We start from the raw sequence: 16981 nt of genomic DNA, 5'->3' as shown, positions 1-16981 counted from the left end.
TCTCCTGTCTGCTACCAGGTTACACATAGACACTACTAGACCCCCAGCCTTCTCCTGTCTGCCACCAGGTTACACATAGACACTACTAGACCCCCAGCCTTCTCCTGTCTGCTACCAGGTTACACATAGACACTACTAGACCCCCAGCCTTCTCCTGTCTGCTACCAGGTTACACATAGACACTACTAGACCCCCAGCCTTCTCCTGTCTGCTACCAGGTTACACATAGACACTACTAGACCCCCAGCCTTCTCCTGTCTGCTACCAGGTTACACATAGACACTACTAGACCCCCAGCCTTCTCCTGTCTGCTACCAGGTTACACATAGACACTACTAGACCCCCAGCCTTCTCCTGTCTGCTACCAGGTTACACATAGACACTACTAGACCCCCAGCCTTCTCCTGTCTGCTACCAGGTTACACATAGACACTACTAGACCCCCAGCCTTCTCCTGTCTGCTACCAGGTTACACATAGACACTACTAGACCCCCAGCCTTCTCCTGTCTGCTACCAGGTTACACATAGACACTACTAGACCCCCAGCCTTCTCCTGTCTGCTACCAGGTTACACATAGACACTACTAGACCCCCAGCCTTCTCCTGTCTGCTACCAGGTTACACATAGACACTACTAGACCCCCAGCCTTCTCCTGTCTCCTACCAGGTTACACATAGACACTACTAGACCCCCAGCCTTCTCCTGTCTGCTACCAGGTTACACATAGACACTACTAGACCCCCAGCCTTCTCCTGTCTGCTACCAGGTTACACATAGACACTACTAGACCCCCAGCCTTCTCCTGTCTCCTACCAGGTTACACATAGACACTACTAGACCCCCAGCCTTCTCCTGTCTGCTACCAGGTTACACATAGACACTACTAGACCCCCCAGCCTTCTCCTGTCTGCTACCAGGTTACACATAGACACTACTAGACCCCCAGCCTTCTCCTGTCTGCTACCAGGTTACACATAGACACTACTAGACCCCCAGCCTTCTCCTGTCTGCTACCAGGTTACACATAGACACTACTAGACCCCCAGCCTTCTCCTGTCTGCTACCAGGTTACACATAGACACTACTAGACCCCCAGCCTTCTCCTGTCTGCTACCAGATTACACATAGACACTACTAGACCCCCAGCCTTCTCCTGTCTGCTACCAGATTACACATAGACACTACTAGACCCCCAGCCTTCTCCTGTCTGCTACCAGGTTACACATAGACACTACTAGACCCCCAGCCTTCTCCTGTCTGCTACCAGGTTACACATAGACACTGCTAGACCCCCAGCCTTCTCCTGTCTGCTTCCAGGTTACACATAGACACTACTAGACCCCCAGCCTTCTCCTGTCTGCTACCAGGTTACACATAGACACTACTAGACCCCCAGCCTTCTCCTGTCTGCTACCAGGTTACACATAGACACTACTAGACCCCCAGCCTTCTCCTGTCTGCTACCAGGTTACACATAGACACTACTAGACCCCCAGCCTTCTCCTGTCTGCTACCAGGTTACACATAGACACTACTAGACCCCCAGCCTTCTCCTGTCTGCTACCAGGTTACACATAGACACTACTAGACCCCCAGCCTTCTCCTGTCTGCTACCAGGTTACACATAGACACTACTAGACCCCCAGCCTTCTCCTGTCTGCTACCAGGTTACACATAGACACTACTAGACCCCCAGCCTTCTCCTGTCTGCTACCAGGTTACACATAGACACTACTAGACCCCCAGCCTTCTCCTGTCTCCTACCAGGTTACACATAGACACTACTAGACCCCCAGCCTTCTCCTGTCTGCTACCAGGTTACACATAGACACTACTAGACCCCCAGCCTTCTCCTGTCTGCTACCAGATTACACATAGACACTACTAGACCCCCAGCCTTCTCCTGTCTGCTACCAGATTACACATAGACACTGCTAGACCCCCAGCCTTCTCCTGTCTGCTACCAGGTTACACATAGACATTACTAGACCCCCAGCCTTCTCCTGTCTGCTACCAGATTACACATAGACACTGCTAGACCCAGGCAGCAAGTTGAGTTTTTCTCTAGAGGATCGATGGGTGAGGGGAAGACAGCCAGATCTCTTAGCTTTGACCTCGTTTATTTCAAAGCAGTTTGCCTCATCACTCACCCCTTGTTTAAAGTTTTAAGCGCTCTATCACCGCTCTCTGTGACGGTTGTGTTTCTGTTTCAGATCAAGGGCTCGTGGTCGTCTAAAAGAGGGAAAGGCAATTATAACCCTTACAGTTACGGAAACATATTCACCAACTGCTGTGCAGCGCTGTGTGGACCCCTACCACCCAGGTAAGGACAGGCCTGTGTTCTCTTCTTTTTACTTACTAAAAATGTAACATATGGCCAGGGTTTGGTAGGTTACTTTCTAAATGTAATCAGTTACTATTTACCTGTCCAAAATTGTAATCAGTAATGTAACTTTTGGATTACACAAACTCGGTAATGTAATCTGATTGCTTTTGATTACTTTCCTATTAAAGCCCCTATGCAGTCTTTGTAATTGTTTACATCACTGTATGTCTAATAAATCACTGTGTTATTTAATGAAAATAGCTCCCAAATACAATTTTTTAAAAGAATTGATTTCCCTGAGCCTTTAGCCTGTCTGATCGTGTGGGCGTTAGGAAACGCATCTGAAGATGTTTACATACACAGCCCTGATTGGCTTGTAGGATGGTCTAGAGCCCACCCCCTTACCCAGATGAACAGCCAATGGTCTATTATGATCTGATCATTGTGATGTCATGATGGGGGCCAAAAGTTCCATCCTGAGCAGGCTGAAATTCCAGGCATTTTTTTCCCCCAAACAGCTCTTACACAAAAAGGCACTGTCATAATGTCATAATCATAGTGGTCTCTGTCTTGTGGTCAGACTCACTCGGGTGGAGAAAAAAAAGAAAGTAATTTCCTGCATTGACAGAAAGCTAAAATAGGCCCATCACACAGAGTTTATCTTGATGTCGCAGGACTAGAGAGCTGTTGCCTGCTGTGAAATCATCTAGCCTCCAGCGTCTCTCATTCAGACCTCTGACAGTACCGAGGGTTTCAGCACCTCCCAGTGAGATCAAACTATACAGATGGATAACAGATGTAGTAATCATTGTATCTATAGAATCTTTGCCAATCATGGATTGATTGCTTATTAACTGGCATCATTCAACACTTCATAGCTGAAACCCTATTCCATGACCATTCAGAACTGTGGTCTGCTTCCCACTCCCAACACCCTACGTGCCTCCCCTCACGTTCTACACTCTCTCTGTGGTGGAGGCTGTGGTTCTACACACACTCTCTGTGGTGGAGGCTCTGGTTCTACACACACTCTCTGTGGTGGAGGCTCTGGTTCTACACACACTCTCTGTGGTGAAGGCTCTGGTTCTACACATTCTCTCTGTGGTGGAGGCTGTGGTTCTACACTCTCTCTCTGTGGTGAAGGCTCTGGTTCTACACACACTCTCTGTGGTGGAGGCTCTGGTTCTACACACACTCTCTGTGGTGAATGCTCTGGTTCTACACACACTCTCTGTGGTGAAGGCTCTGGTTCTACACATTCTCTCTGTGGTGGAGGCTGTGGTTCTACACATTCTCTCTGTGGTGGAGGCTCTGGTTCTACACACTTTCTCTCTGTGGTGAAGGCTCTGGTTCTACACACACTCTCTGTGGTGGAGGCTCTGGTTCTACACTCTCTGTGGTGAAGGCTCTGGTTCTACACACTCTCTCTGTGGTGAAGGCTCTGGTTCTACACTCTCTCTCTGTGGTGAAGGCTCTGGTTCTACACACTCTCTCTGTGGTGAAGGCTCTGGTTCTACACTCTCTCTCTGTGGTGAAGGCTCTGGTTCTACACAGTCTCTCTGTGGTGAAGGCTTTGGTTCTACACACTCTCTGTGGTGGAGGCTCTGGTTCTACACTCTCCCTCTGTGGTGAAGGCTCTGGTTCTACACTCTCTCTCTGTGGTGAAGGCTCTGGTTCTACACAGTCTCTCTGTGGTGAAGGCTCTGGTTCTACACTCTCTCTCTGTGGTGGAGGCTCCGGTTCTACACTCTCTCTCTGTGGTGAAGGCTCTGGTTATACACTCTCTCTGTGGTGAAGGCTCTGGTTCTACACTCTCTCTCTAGTGGAGGCTTTGATTATACACACTCTCTCTGTGGTGGAGGCTTTGGTTCTACACTCTCTCTCTGTGGTGAAGGCTCTGGTTATACACTCTCTCTGTGGTGAAGGCTCTGGTTCTACACTCTCTCTCTAGTGGAGGCTTTGATTATACACACTCTCTCTGTGGTGGAGGCTTTGGTTCTACACTCTCTCTGTGGTGAAGGCTCTATCTCCCCTTGTCTTTACAGTCCAGTTTTCCCCTCTCTGACGAGACAACACAACCCGCAGCAGCTCCTCTGTGGCTTGACTGTGTGGTTAACTCGAAGGCTCCATTTCAAAAGGCACCCTATTTCCTATGTAGTGTGCTACTTTGACCAGGGCTTAGGCATAGGGTTCCGGTCAAAAGTAGGGACTTATATAGGGAATTAGGGTGCCATTTTGGACACGCATAAAGGCATGGTACAGTGCGTCAGTAGCAGGTCATTAACAGTGTGACGAGAAAGTCTCTCCTTGGTTAAACACATGTACAGACAAGGGGGAAACGGAATGAACAGGACAGAGTGGTTAAGGAGGCTTTTAGCCCAGGGCTTGTCAGTGTGTTTTACTGCACTCTGTGTGAGAGTCCCAACCCAGCCTCCACTGCCCACAGCATTACTCGCTGGTAATGAGTCTACTGGTTGGCAGGGGGAGATCCTCTATGGGCAGGTGGTGGACAAGGGGGGTGGTGTGTGTGTGTGTGTGTGTGTGTGTGTGTGTGTGTGTGTGTGTGTGTGTGTGTGTGTGTGTGTGTGTGTGTGTGTGTGTGTGTGTGTGTTTCTCTTCTTCAGTTCACCTCCATTGAATTCCTGTAAGAGACTGGATTTCTTAGTCAACAGGCTCTCTGTTACTGATTTTACACACACACACACCTCCCTCAGAGCTGTGTTTCCACTGGAAGAGTTGTTTGTATTCGGTTAGAGCTGAGCTGTGCCACTGTTTCATATCATCACACGGCCCCTCCATGGTGATGAAGGGATGTCATCACACACGGTTAGCTCATGACTTCTCTATGTGCTTACACATAACCACACACACACACACACACACACACACACACACACACACACACACACACATACTTTTTTTTCACCATAATTTGCAAATAAATTCATAAAAAATCCTACAATGTGATTTTCTGGAGAAAAAAAATTCTTCTCATTTTGTCTGTCATAGTTGACGTGTACCTATGATGAAAATTACAGGCCTCTCTCATCTTTTTAAGTGGGAGGACTTGCACAATTGGTGGCTGACTAAATACTTTTTCCCCCCCACTGTATGTATATATATATATATATATATATACACACACACACACACACACACACACACACTATAAGACAATCCTGTTGCTTAACCTCAGTAGGTTCCTGCCTAACCAGCCATGTCTCAGCCCAGCAACGGTAGTGATCGAACAGAAATAATGATTCACTCCACTGATCTTTGCATGACCTCAATGATTGACTACCAAGAGGAGCGCCTGCATACAGAGTGAAACATTAGGCAGAGCACAACTCTCCCCTTCTGGGGTTCTCTGGTGTCTGTCTGTGGCAGCTGTGTAGATTAGGCCCTCCTATTCTTTCACAATATTTGACTCTCCGAAAGTCATTTCATGTGTATTCTGCATCCTCTTAACGTCGAGTTACATTGTGTAAGGATATCTGCCAAGGATTTGAAATGAGAGTATTCAAGGAAATCAAAGCATTTCATTCACAAAATCTGTGTTTCTAAGAATCATGGACACTCTTACTGACAGTTGTGGCTGCTTTGCGTGATGTATAGTTGTCTCTACCTTCTTGCCATTTGTGCTGTTGTCTGTGCACATTAATGTTTGTACCCTGTTTTGTTCAGCTACCATGTTGTGCTGCTACCATGTTGTTGTCATATGGTGTTTTGCTGCCATGCTATGTTGTTGTCTTAGGTCTCTCTTTGTGTAGTGTTGTCTCGTCTGTCCTATATTTTTATTTAATTTATTTTTAATCCCAGCCCCCATCCCCTTCTGCTTTTTGGTAGGCTGTCATTGTAAATAAGAATTTGTTCTTAACTGACTAACCTAGTTAAAAAAAAATACAAATAAATGTAGTTTCGGCAGGATCACTGCAAAATAAATATACAGTTTCAGCCTTGCTTCAAAGTACAGTATTGAAATAGACTTGGACCTAAGCCTGATTCATTTGTCGAGGAGGTAGGACCCTATAAAATCAGTTAGAATTTTTTGCCTGATTCCGTTTTAGTTTTTTCACAAATTCTGTTTTCTCCATTCAGTTGATCCAGTTTCCTGTTTATCCCAGCTTTTTCACGCTTTCACTCTCAAAATCACACTTTTTAAATAGGAAAACATCTAAATTCGAAGTCCACAACAATGCTTAAACCACATCACAATACCATTTTTGAGGTCTGGGAAAAATTGAAGAAATTTAGATTTTTGCATGTAGTTACCCTTTTAAAACAAATAGCCACTGGATTGATGCAATCAATTATGATATCATTCTGTCAGGTAGGCTACTTTGTAGTTAACATTTCATTGAGAAGATTTTTGGGAAAACCTTTCCATCTCTACCAGAAGAAGGTATTAGCGTCATCGCTAACGGCTACACAAAGTGTAGACAAGCGCACACACACACAGATAGGCATTCCTGTGCCGTTTCAGAAATAGTTGCAGGAAAATCCGATACACTGATGCATTTTGTTCATGTCTTCTGATTTAACTTTGGCAAATGAATACATTTTCTAATAAGTTCAATACATTTAGTTGATATCCTACTTAGTTCAATAAAACATTTTAATATCCTGTTTTAATGTCTGGATTCCTTGATTGCATCCGCGTTCTCCGAAACACAGATATTATATAAGGCGTTAAGGAAGGGATCTACAATATTATAATATCATTGAATGGTTTCCTCAGATATTTCTCTCTCTCTTCAGTCTCATCGACAGAAGAGGCTTTGTCCAATCAGACACGCCGCAGCCCCTCCCGCCAACCAATGGCATCACCATGTACGGATCCACCCAATCACAGAGCCACATGGTAAGCCATTCTCCACTCAATCATTTCCAAACCTACTTACGGCCATCATGTCAGTGCAAACCGTCAAACTCAGACCCTGGTCATCTTAATATGGCTTATGTATTGCCTTCATTACCACATATACTGAACAGAAATATAAAATGCAACATGTAAAATGTTGGTTTCATGAGCTGAAATAAAATATCCCAGACATTTTCCAGATGCGAGAAAAGCTTATTTCTCTCAAAGTTTGTGTACAAATTTGTGTACATCCCTTTAGTGAGCATTTCTCCTTTGCCAAGATAATCCATCCGCCTGACAGGTGTGGCATATCAAGAAGCTGATTAAACAGGATGATCATTACACAGGTGCACCTTGTGCTGGGGACAATAAAAGGCCACTCTAAAATGTGCCGTTTTGTCCCACAACACAATGCCACAGATGCCTCAAGTTTTGAGGGAGCATGCAATTGGGGTGTTGACTGCAAGAATGTCCACCAGAGCTGTTGCCAGAGAACTGAATGTTCATTTCTCTACCAAAAACCACGTATTTTTTTAGAATTTGGCAGTACGTCCAACCGGCCTCACAACCGCAGACCACGTGTAACCATGCCAGCCCAGGACCTCCACATCCGGCTTCTTCACCTGCGGGGATCGTCTGAGACCAGCCACCCAGACAGCTGATGAAACTGAGGAGTGTTTCTGTCTGTAATAAAGCCCTATGGTGGGGAAAACCCATTCTGATTGGCTGAGCTTGGCTCCCCAGTGAGTGGGCCTGGCTCCCAAGTGGGTGGGCCAATGCCCACCCAGACCCACCAATTGCTGCACCCCTTCCCAGTCATGTGAAATCCATAGATCAGGGCCTAATAAATTTATTTCAATTGTCTGATTTCCTTACATGAACTGTAACTCAGTAAAATCATTGAAATTGTTGCATTTATATTTTTGTTCTGAGTATATAGTGCATTCGGAAAGTATTTAGACCCCTTGACTTTTTCCATATTTTGTTACGTTACAGCCTTATTCTAAAATTGATTAAATAATTGTTTTCCTCATTCAACCTACACACAATACATCATGATGACAAAGCAATAACTGTTTTTTAGAAATATCACATTTCCGGAAATATCACATTTACATAAGTATTCAGACTCTTTACTCAGTACTTTGTTGAAACACCTTTGGCAGCGATGACAGCCTCGAGTCTTCTTGGGTATGACGCTACAAGCTTGGCACACCTGTATTTGGGGAGTTTCTCCCATTCTTCTCTGCAGATCCTGTCAGGTTGGATGGGGAGCGTCGCTGCACAGCTATATTCAGGTCTCCAGAGATGTTCAATCGGGTTGAAGTCCGGGCTCTGACTGGGCCACTCAAGGACATTCAGGGACTTGTCCCGAAGCCACTCCTGCATTGTCTTGGCTGTGTGCTTTGGGTCATTGTCCTGTTGGAAGGTGAACCTTCGCCCCAGTCTGAGGTCCTTAGTGCTCTGGAGCAGATTTTCAGCAAGGATTTCTGTACTTTGCTCCGTTCATCTTTCTCTCAATCCTGATTATTCTTCCAGTCCCTGCCACTGAAAAACATCCCCACTGAATGATGCTCCCACCACAATGCTTCACCATAAGGATGGTGCCAGGTTTCTTCCAGATGTGGCGCATGGCATTCAGGCCAAAGAGTTCAATCTTTTCATCAGATCAGAGAATGTTGTTTCTCATGGTCTGAGAGTCCTTTAGTTGTCTTTTGGCAAACTCCAGGCGGGCTGTCGTGCCTTTTACTGAGGAGTGGCTTCCGTCTGACCACTCTACCATAAAGGCTTGATTGGTGAAGTACTGCAGAGATGGTTGTCCTTCTGGAAGGTTCTCCCATCTCCACAGAGGATGGCCGAACAGTGACCCATCTTTGGCTGACTCTCCCTGGGAAACCCAGGACACGGTATTGCAGCTGCTGCTGTGCACGGCCCTGATTGCGTGGCAGTGCCAGCCTCTCCCGCTCTCCACTCATAGTAGCCTGGTGTTTCAGCTGTTGTCTTATATCCTGCAACTTATTTCATCTGTAAACAACGGCTCAACCGTGAGCCTTGCAAACTAGATGGATAAACTATCCCAGTCAATCTCTGGGGAATTATGATGACCAGCGGCATCATGGTGTTTTATTGCAATCATCAACATTGGTACTTGGTTTATGCAAGGGCAGGGTAGGGTCAGAGCGTCTTTCTCTCTCTCTCTCTCTAGAGGTGTTCCGGAGAAGAAGCTGTGCAAGATCTCAGTTAGGATAGACAAACATTGCTCCTCCCCTCATCATCCCACGCTAGAAAGCCCACAAACAAGGCTGTTTATCTCTCATCTTTATCCCTCTCAATCCAAATCTATTTAGCCAATCTCATTTCCATCTCTGGTTCACAGATTGGAGCAAATCAACTGTTGGGATTCCAAATAGGGGGTTGTTTATGTTATTATACTCACAGATTCTACCCATGATGCTCTGTGATCTGGCATTATGGCTGGGAAATAGGTCAGCAGGGGGAGGAGGGGCTTGTGTGTGCACTGTGACAAGCAATGTCATTGTGGACTGTGGTGTGTATGACTCCTTGGCTTTTCCCACTGTCACAGTCCCTGTCCCCCTCTCGCAAATAAAATGACATGTCGGAGATTTGGGAACCCCAGGGAGGAATTTCTGTGCGTGTGTGTATGTTGTGCTCATGTGCAGTGCATTCTCTTTCCCCCTCTGATTCCTACAAGCTATCAGGCAGACTGACTGGACATGCTGACAATCTAACTCATGTTCTCGGAGGCTTTGGCATGGCAGAAAGAGACTGATGGATAGAAAGCAAGAAATGGATGATAGGAGAGAGAGACAGAAACAGAGATAGGGAGAGGGAAGGAGAATACATGCTCTTTTAGAGAGAAGGCTCTTACAGTAAAATCATGGAGAGAGTCTGACTTAAACAAGGCCCTGTCAGCTGACAGTGTAATTGGTGTCGGAGTATCAGATCAAAGGGAGTGAAGCTACAAATATCACTAGATGACTGACAGAGGGCACTGTTTTGAAGCCACCGCGCCTCCATCTTGGCAGTCCCCCACTAATGTAAGAAATGTTCTGGAAACTATAGATATGCAATTGTTTTTGCGACATTTATTATATTACAGACACCTTAATGCATGTAGTTATGTGAGTTAAACATGTTTAAAAATCCTTAAAGTATCATTTTTTTGAACGTTCTAATGTTACTGTCCACACTACAACAACAAAAATACTCACATGTTATTTTGTCCTTGAAACATTTTAATTGTAATACTTGTAGAATTCCATTAATTCCTATAGCAAACTGCTTCTTTGGGGAGTGCAAATATGGCCGACCGGTGGCTTCAAAGTCTCTCATTGGCCAATACATAGCAACAGCAATCCAGGGTTTTATATACATTATTGACCGCACCCCACAATCTGGCAGAGAATGGAAGAAAGAGTCTGTCTGGGAGTCTGGTGGCCCCTTAAGTGAACAAGCCATCGTTTCCCTCCTCGTACATTCTAATGAACAGTCACTACTCGCTACAGTCCTCTGAACTTGAATCCAATGGGCTCTTAGAATAATACAGACCACTTAAAATAAGCCCTTGTTAGCTGTGTTCCTGTCCCGCTAACTCGGGTCTTATTGAATTGTTCTAAAGATGTGTCATGGCCATCTGGAATACTTGAGCTGGTTGTTCTGGCTGGGAGACAGGTTTGACATTCCATAACTTTATCATGTGTAGAAATAGAGCCCATCTGTTAAACAGTTGTTATTATCAGTAATATACTGCAGTAATGACTTCCCACGGGGGAACCATTGAAATGCCGCCACTAACATCCATCTATCTTTAGTCACCAACTTAGAGAATGTGGTGTGTGTGTTTGACAAGACAAGAGAGAGAATTTACATTGCGAACAGCGCCGTTGACTCGTACCTGGTCGTCATGTAAATAGTGAAAGGCAGTCTGTCAATGTACGTAGGCAAATTGGGGAATAATATTCAAGTGCAGAGAATCCAGTCCATTTACGTACATTTTTATGTATATTTTCTAAAGACATGGTAGGCTGAACAACAGAAGCCTCGACACCATGGCAACGGTGACATCATGTCATATCACACCATCCGTCACAGGCCCCAGTCAGGAAGTGACAGAGAGAAACAGTGGGAGAACAGTATGTGCGAGCGAGGTGACATCTAGAAGTGGCCATGACCTCTAGTTAAAATACCATCCGCTTTGTTCTTCCTCTCGCTCTGTCCATGTTCTGTAATACTTACCAGCACATCTTTATCTCATTTCCCCCCCCCGCCTTTTCTGTGGTAGCTGGCAGCTATTTTTACACAGCAGAGGGTTTACAGATATAGATTCTGACTTTGGACTGTTTCAACTTGCCAGCTTCTTTTTGAGTAATGGATGACGACACACACAACTCATTTTAGACTCTCCCTTTCTCTTCAGTATCTCAGCGGTGTCTACTTGACGTGTGATTGCTAATTCATTAGACGGATGTCCAATACTGCTCACCTATGTGTCAAACTCATCTAGCTTGAACCGCCCTAAAATGAATCAATGTTTACACAGCCGTCATCATTTTATTGCCTGAATCACTTCAGATAAACGCTGAAAATTCAATCAGCACATGCCACAGTCAGCCGTGATGAAGATACAGATTAGACGTGCAGGGTTTCGTTCAGGCTACGTCAGGGTTGGTTGGTTTCCTCTCTCCCCGGCGAGGTGAGAGCTGCTCTTCCTGTAGCCTGCTGAGCTGATGAAAGGTTTCCGACCAGGGCTACACTTATCAGAGCTGAACTTCACTACCTCACAGGCTCATAGCACAGTGAAGCATGCCATTATGGGTAATGACAGCTGACTCATCTGCCCGGTTCCTTCACCCACACCTGGGCAGAACAGTGGGCAGCAGTCCCAGACCCAACCTTGTCCAGCAACTCAACCTCTAAAGTAATTTCAGCCAAGGAGATGGTCCAAGCTCATTAGTAAATAATACCATGCTTCTTCTTCCAAAGGGCAGCATGGAGCTGACACATGAAATGCTTTTAGAAAGTCACTTTTGGAGTGCAGCTTTGACAAAGCAGGCCCCGTGGTGGCTGGTAGCCTAGCGGGGAGGAGTGTTGGGCTACACCGAAAGGTTGCTAGTTTGAATCCCCGAGCTGACTAGGTGAAAAATCTGTCTGTGCACTTGCATCTGCTAACTAACTAAAATGTAAATGTAAAAATGATTGGATTAGGAGCAGTGTTTGGATTGTGGGGCTTTTGGATGTGCATTTGTCAAAGAGAAGCTTTCGACTCGCTGACATTGGGATCAGGCTAAAGCTAAACTAATCACGATGCAGGTTTGCCCGTGTTAGAGGATCTCTCCAGATTGACTTTGCTTCACTTGTTTCATTATTATAGGTTGATGTAAATACAGTGTGCTGCTTTCTTAATAGGTCCAATTTATGTAGATACCAGCATCTCTCTTCTCTCCCAACGTCTTTCTGTCTGTTCTGGTGGGGTCTGACTAGGGTTGCACATTTTGGGGAATATTCAGAGGTGGAAACTTAACGTGGGAATTAACAGGAATATATGCAAATTAATATTAATACCATAGATGTTTTTTGCATTGGATATATTTACCATATCATATGGAGACAAACAAACCTTTTACCAAGTAGACATAATTGCAAATGATTAAATCCTTCCAATGGGGGGGGAGCTATTTAGTTACGAATTGAACTTTAATTAAATGAGTTGACTCTTCACATGGGATGATTTCACTGAACAACAAAAGAAAGGGAGTATTGAATGATCCCCAATGATCCATCGCATCTCCGTAAAATGATAGTCTAGAAACTAAAGCTTTGGTTGTCTTCCTCTCAGGCTTCCATGTCTTCTCCCTGGACCTCCTCAATGTCCACCTCTTGAACATCAGATTCTGAGGCCTCATCTTCACTGTCACTTTCCAACCTTGTTGAGGATGGCTCGTTGTCAGGCTCAAAAAGCCTCAAATTTGTCCGAATGGCGACCCTTGTATTGGTCAGCCCTTGTATTGGTCAGCCTGTTGCGTGCTTTGGTGTGTGTGTTCCCAAACAAGGACCAGTTGCACTTTGAGGCGGCTGATGTTGGTGGGATTTGGAGGATGATGGAGGCAACAGGGGAAAGAGCCTCAGATCCACAAAGTCCCTTCCACCAGTTGGCTGATGAGATATGTTGGCATGACTGCCATATTGCATCTCCATCCCAAAGCCCTTGCTTGGAAGTGTACTTCGCCAGACTGTCAAGAACCTGTCCCTCATCCAGGCCAAGGTGGCGAGACACAGTAGTGATGACACCATAGGGCTTGTTGATCTCTGCACCAGACAGCATGCTCTTGCCAGCTTACTTGGGATCCAACATGTACGCTGCGGTGTTTATGGGCTTCAGGCAGAAGTCTTCAAGCTTTTTGATGTATTTCAGAATTGCAGTTTCCTCTGCTTGGAGCAACAGTGAAGTGGGCAGGGCAGTACGGATTTCTTCTCTTAGAGTCTGAACATCAGACTGGCATTGTCTCCCTCAATCTGTACAATGGCTACTGCTATAGGTTTCAGGAGTTTCAGGCTGCTTACCACTCTCTCCCAAAATACATCATCCAGGAGGATCCTCTTGATGGTCCTGTCCATATCGGCAGACTGTGATATGGACATTTCTTGGAGTGACTCCTTCCCCACCAGGAGACTGTCAAACATGATGACAACTCCACCCCAACAGGTGTTGCTGAGCAGCTTCAATGTGGTGCTCTTATTCGTCTCACTTTGCTTGGTGAGGTAGATTGCTGCTATAACTTGATGATCCGTCACACACCTAACCATTTCCTTGGCTCTCTTGCAGAGTGTATCCATTGTTTTCAGTGCCATGATGTCCTTGAGGAGCAGATTCAATGCATGAGCAGCACAGCCAATGGGTGTGATGTGAGGGTAGGACTCCTCCACTTTAGACCAAGCAGCCTTCATGTTTGCAGCATTGTCTGTCACCAGTGCAAATACCTTCTGTGGTCCAAGGTCATTGATGACTGCCTTCATCTCATCTGCAATGTAGAGAACGGTGTGTCTGTTGTCCCTTGTTTCTGTGCCCTTGTAGAATACTGGTTGAGGGGTGGAGAGGATGTAGTTAACTTGTTATGGATAGGGGGCAGTATTTTCACGGCCGGATAAAAAACGTACCCGATTTAATCTGGTTATTACTCCTGCCCAGAAACTAGAATATGCATATAATTAGTAGCTTTGGATAGAAAACACTCAAGTTTCTAAAACTGTTTGAATGGTGTCTGTGAGTATAACAGAACTCAAATGGCAGGCCAAAACCTGAGAAGATTCTGTACAGGAAGTACCCTGTCTGACCATTTCTTGGCCTTCTTTGTCATCTCTATCCAAAACAGAGGATCTCTGCTGTAACGTGACACTTTCTAAGGCTCCCATAGGCTCTCAGAAGGCGCCAGAACGTTGAATGATGACTGCAGTTACTGGCTGAAAAACAGTAGCACATTTGGTAAGTGGTCGATCTGAGAACAAAGAGACGGGTGCGCGCGTGCACGTGAAGAGTCCATTTTACTTTTTCAGTCTTTGAACGAAAACCTCAACTCCCGGTCGGAATATTATCGCTATTTTACGAGAAAAATCGCATAAAAATTGATTTTAAACAGCGTTTGACATGCTTCGAAGTACGGTAATGGAATATTTTGAATTTTTTTGTCACGATGCGCGTCACCCTTCGTTACCCTTCGGATAGTGTCTTGAACGCACAAACAAAACGCCGCTATTTGGATATAACTATGGATTATTTGGAACCAAACCAACATTTGTTGTTGAAGTAGAAGTCCTGGGAGTGCATTCTGACGAAGAACAGCAAAGGTAATCCAATTTTTCTTATAGTAAATCTGAGTTTGGTGAGTACCAAACTTGGTGGGTGTCAAATTAGCTAGCCCGTGATGGCGAGCTATCTACTCAGAATATTGCAAAATGTGCTTTCACCGAAAAGCTATTTTAAAATCGGACACCGCGATTGCATAAAGGAGTTCTGTATCTATAATTCTTAAAATAATTATGTATTTTTGTGAACGTTGATCGTGAGTAATTTAGTAAATTCACCGGAAGTGTTCGGTGGGAATGCTAGTTCTGAACGTCACATGCTAATGTAAAAAGCTGGTTTTTGATATAAATATGTACTTGATTGAACAAAACATGCATGTATTGTATAACATAATGTCCTAGGAGTGTCATCTGATGAAGATCATCAAAGGTTAGTGCTGCATTTAGCTGTGGTTTTGGTTTTTGTGACATTATATGCTAGCTTGAAAAATGGGTGTCTGATTATTTCTGGCTGGGTACTCTGCTGACATAATCTAATGTTTTGCTTTCGTTGTAAAGCCTTTTTGAAATCGGACAGTGTGGTTAGATAAAGGAGAGTCTTGTCTTTAAAATGGTGTAAAATAGTCATATGTTTGAAAAATTGAAGTTTTCGGATTTTCGAGGAGTTTGTATTTCGCGCCACGCCCTATCATTGGATATTGGACTGGTGTTCCGCTAGCGGAACGTCTAGATGTAAGAGGTTAATTATTTCTTGCCCACAACATTCGACCACCCATCAGAGATGATTGCAATACCGTCTGCTTTCTCTATGATTTGCTTGACCTTCACTTGAACTCTGTTGAACTCTGCATCCAGCAAATGAGTAGATAAAGCATGTCTGGTTGGAGGGGTGTATGCTGGGCGAAGAACATTCAGAAATCTCTTCCAATACACATTGCCTGTGAGCATCAGAGGTGAACCAGTTGTATACACAGCTCGAGCAAGACATTCATTAGCATTTCTCTTACTACGTTCCTCCATTGAGTCAAAACAACTTCTGATTCTAGGAGGACCATGAGCTGTTGCTATCGATAAGGTGTCTGATTCATCATTTTCTAGAAGTAGAGGGACTTTTAGAGGTTGCTTGTTGTGAGCGCTGAGGGAACTTTATGCACTTGGCCAGATGATTCTGCATCTTTGTTGCATTCTTCACATGATTTGGCACAGTATTTGCAAATGTACACAGATTTTCCTTCTACATTAGCTGCAGTGAAATGTCTCCACACATCAGATAGTGCCCGTGGCATTTTCCTGTAAAGATTAGAAAAAAATTTGTAAAAAAACCCCCATACAATTCCATGTACAGATAAGCAGTTAGATTAAACAACTTATTTTGTAAGATAAATGTTTTAAAATGAAACATATATGGAATATATTAACACTCCTCAGTTAGCAGGCTCAAGCAAGCTAAAACCCACATGGTAGCAAAAACTAACTAGCAGAAATGGTTAACAAGTTAGAAATGATTTAAACACACTTTGCTGTAGGCTACTATTTACTAATTAACAAAAAATCATGTATGTCATATAAAATATATTCACCCCACCCAGTATTGTGATCAAAACTTACCAGAAAGCATGTAGTCCTTGGCTCAGACAGTGTAGTAGTCTGGGCTCAATAGCATCTCATTAGTGTGCAAGATCTTGAGAATCAGCTGTACATGTGATGGAAGAATGCACTGTGCATGCAGAGGGTTGCAACTCCATTGAATTGGGGATAGTTTAAACAAAATATGCCACAATACCTAGAATTGCCTTAGGTGTATCCCACAAAAAAAGGTTCACTGTTATAAGCTAACTTATTTGATGATTTTAAGCAAAATTCCCGGGCTTAACATCCCATGGAAAATTTCCAGAAATATTCCGGAAATTTCCCGAAAAGTTTCCGTGTGTGTGTGTGTGTGTGTGTGTGTGTGTGTGTGTGTGTGTGTGT

The 16981-nt window shown here is 44.5% G+C and overlaps 1 protein-coding gene across 7 annotated transcripts in view; it reads left to right on the top strand.

Annotated features, from left to right (window-relative positions):
* The window catches only part of LOC106610784 (palmitoyltransferase ZDHHC14), a 102045-nt gene that overhangs the window by 83227 nt on the left and 1837 nt on the right, over positions 1-16981 (top strand). For all 7 annotated transcript variants that reach the window (XM_014210352.2, XM_014210346.2, XM_014210347.2 and 4 more), the window contains 2 exons: positions 2216-2325; positions 7087-7189. In XM_014210352.2, the coding sequence (XP_014065827.1) occupies positions 2216-2325; positions 7087-7189 (213 nt within the window). The remainder of the gene's footprint in view (positions 1-2215; positions 2326-7086; positions 7190-16981) is intronic.

This window comes from Salmo salar, chromosome ssa09 (genome assembly GCF_905237065.1).
Source record: "Salmo salar chromosome ssa09, Ssal_v3.1, whole genome shotgun sequence".
Classification (NCBI taxonomy): Eukaryota; Metazoa; Chordata; class Actinopteri; order Salmoniformes; family Salmonidae; genus Salmo; species Salmo salar.
Note: the sequence above shows the minus strand (reverse complement) of the source record. Positions and strands in the feature narration are given on the sequence as shown.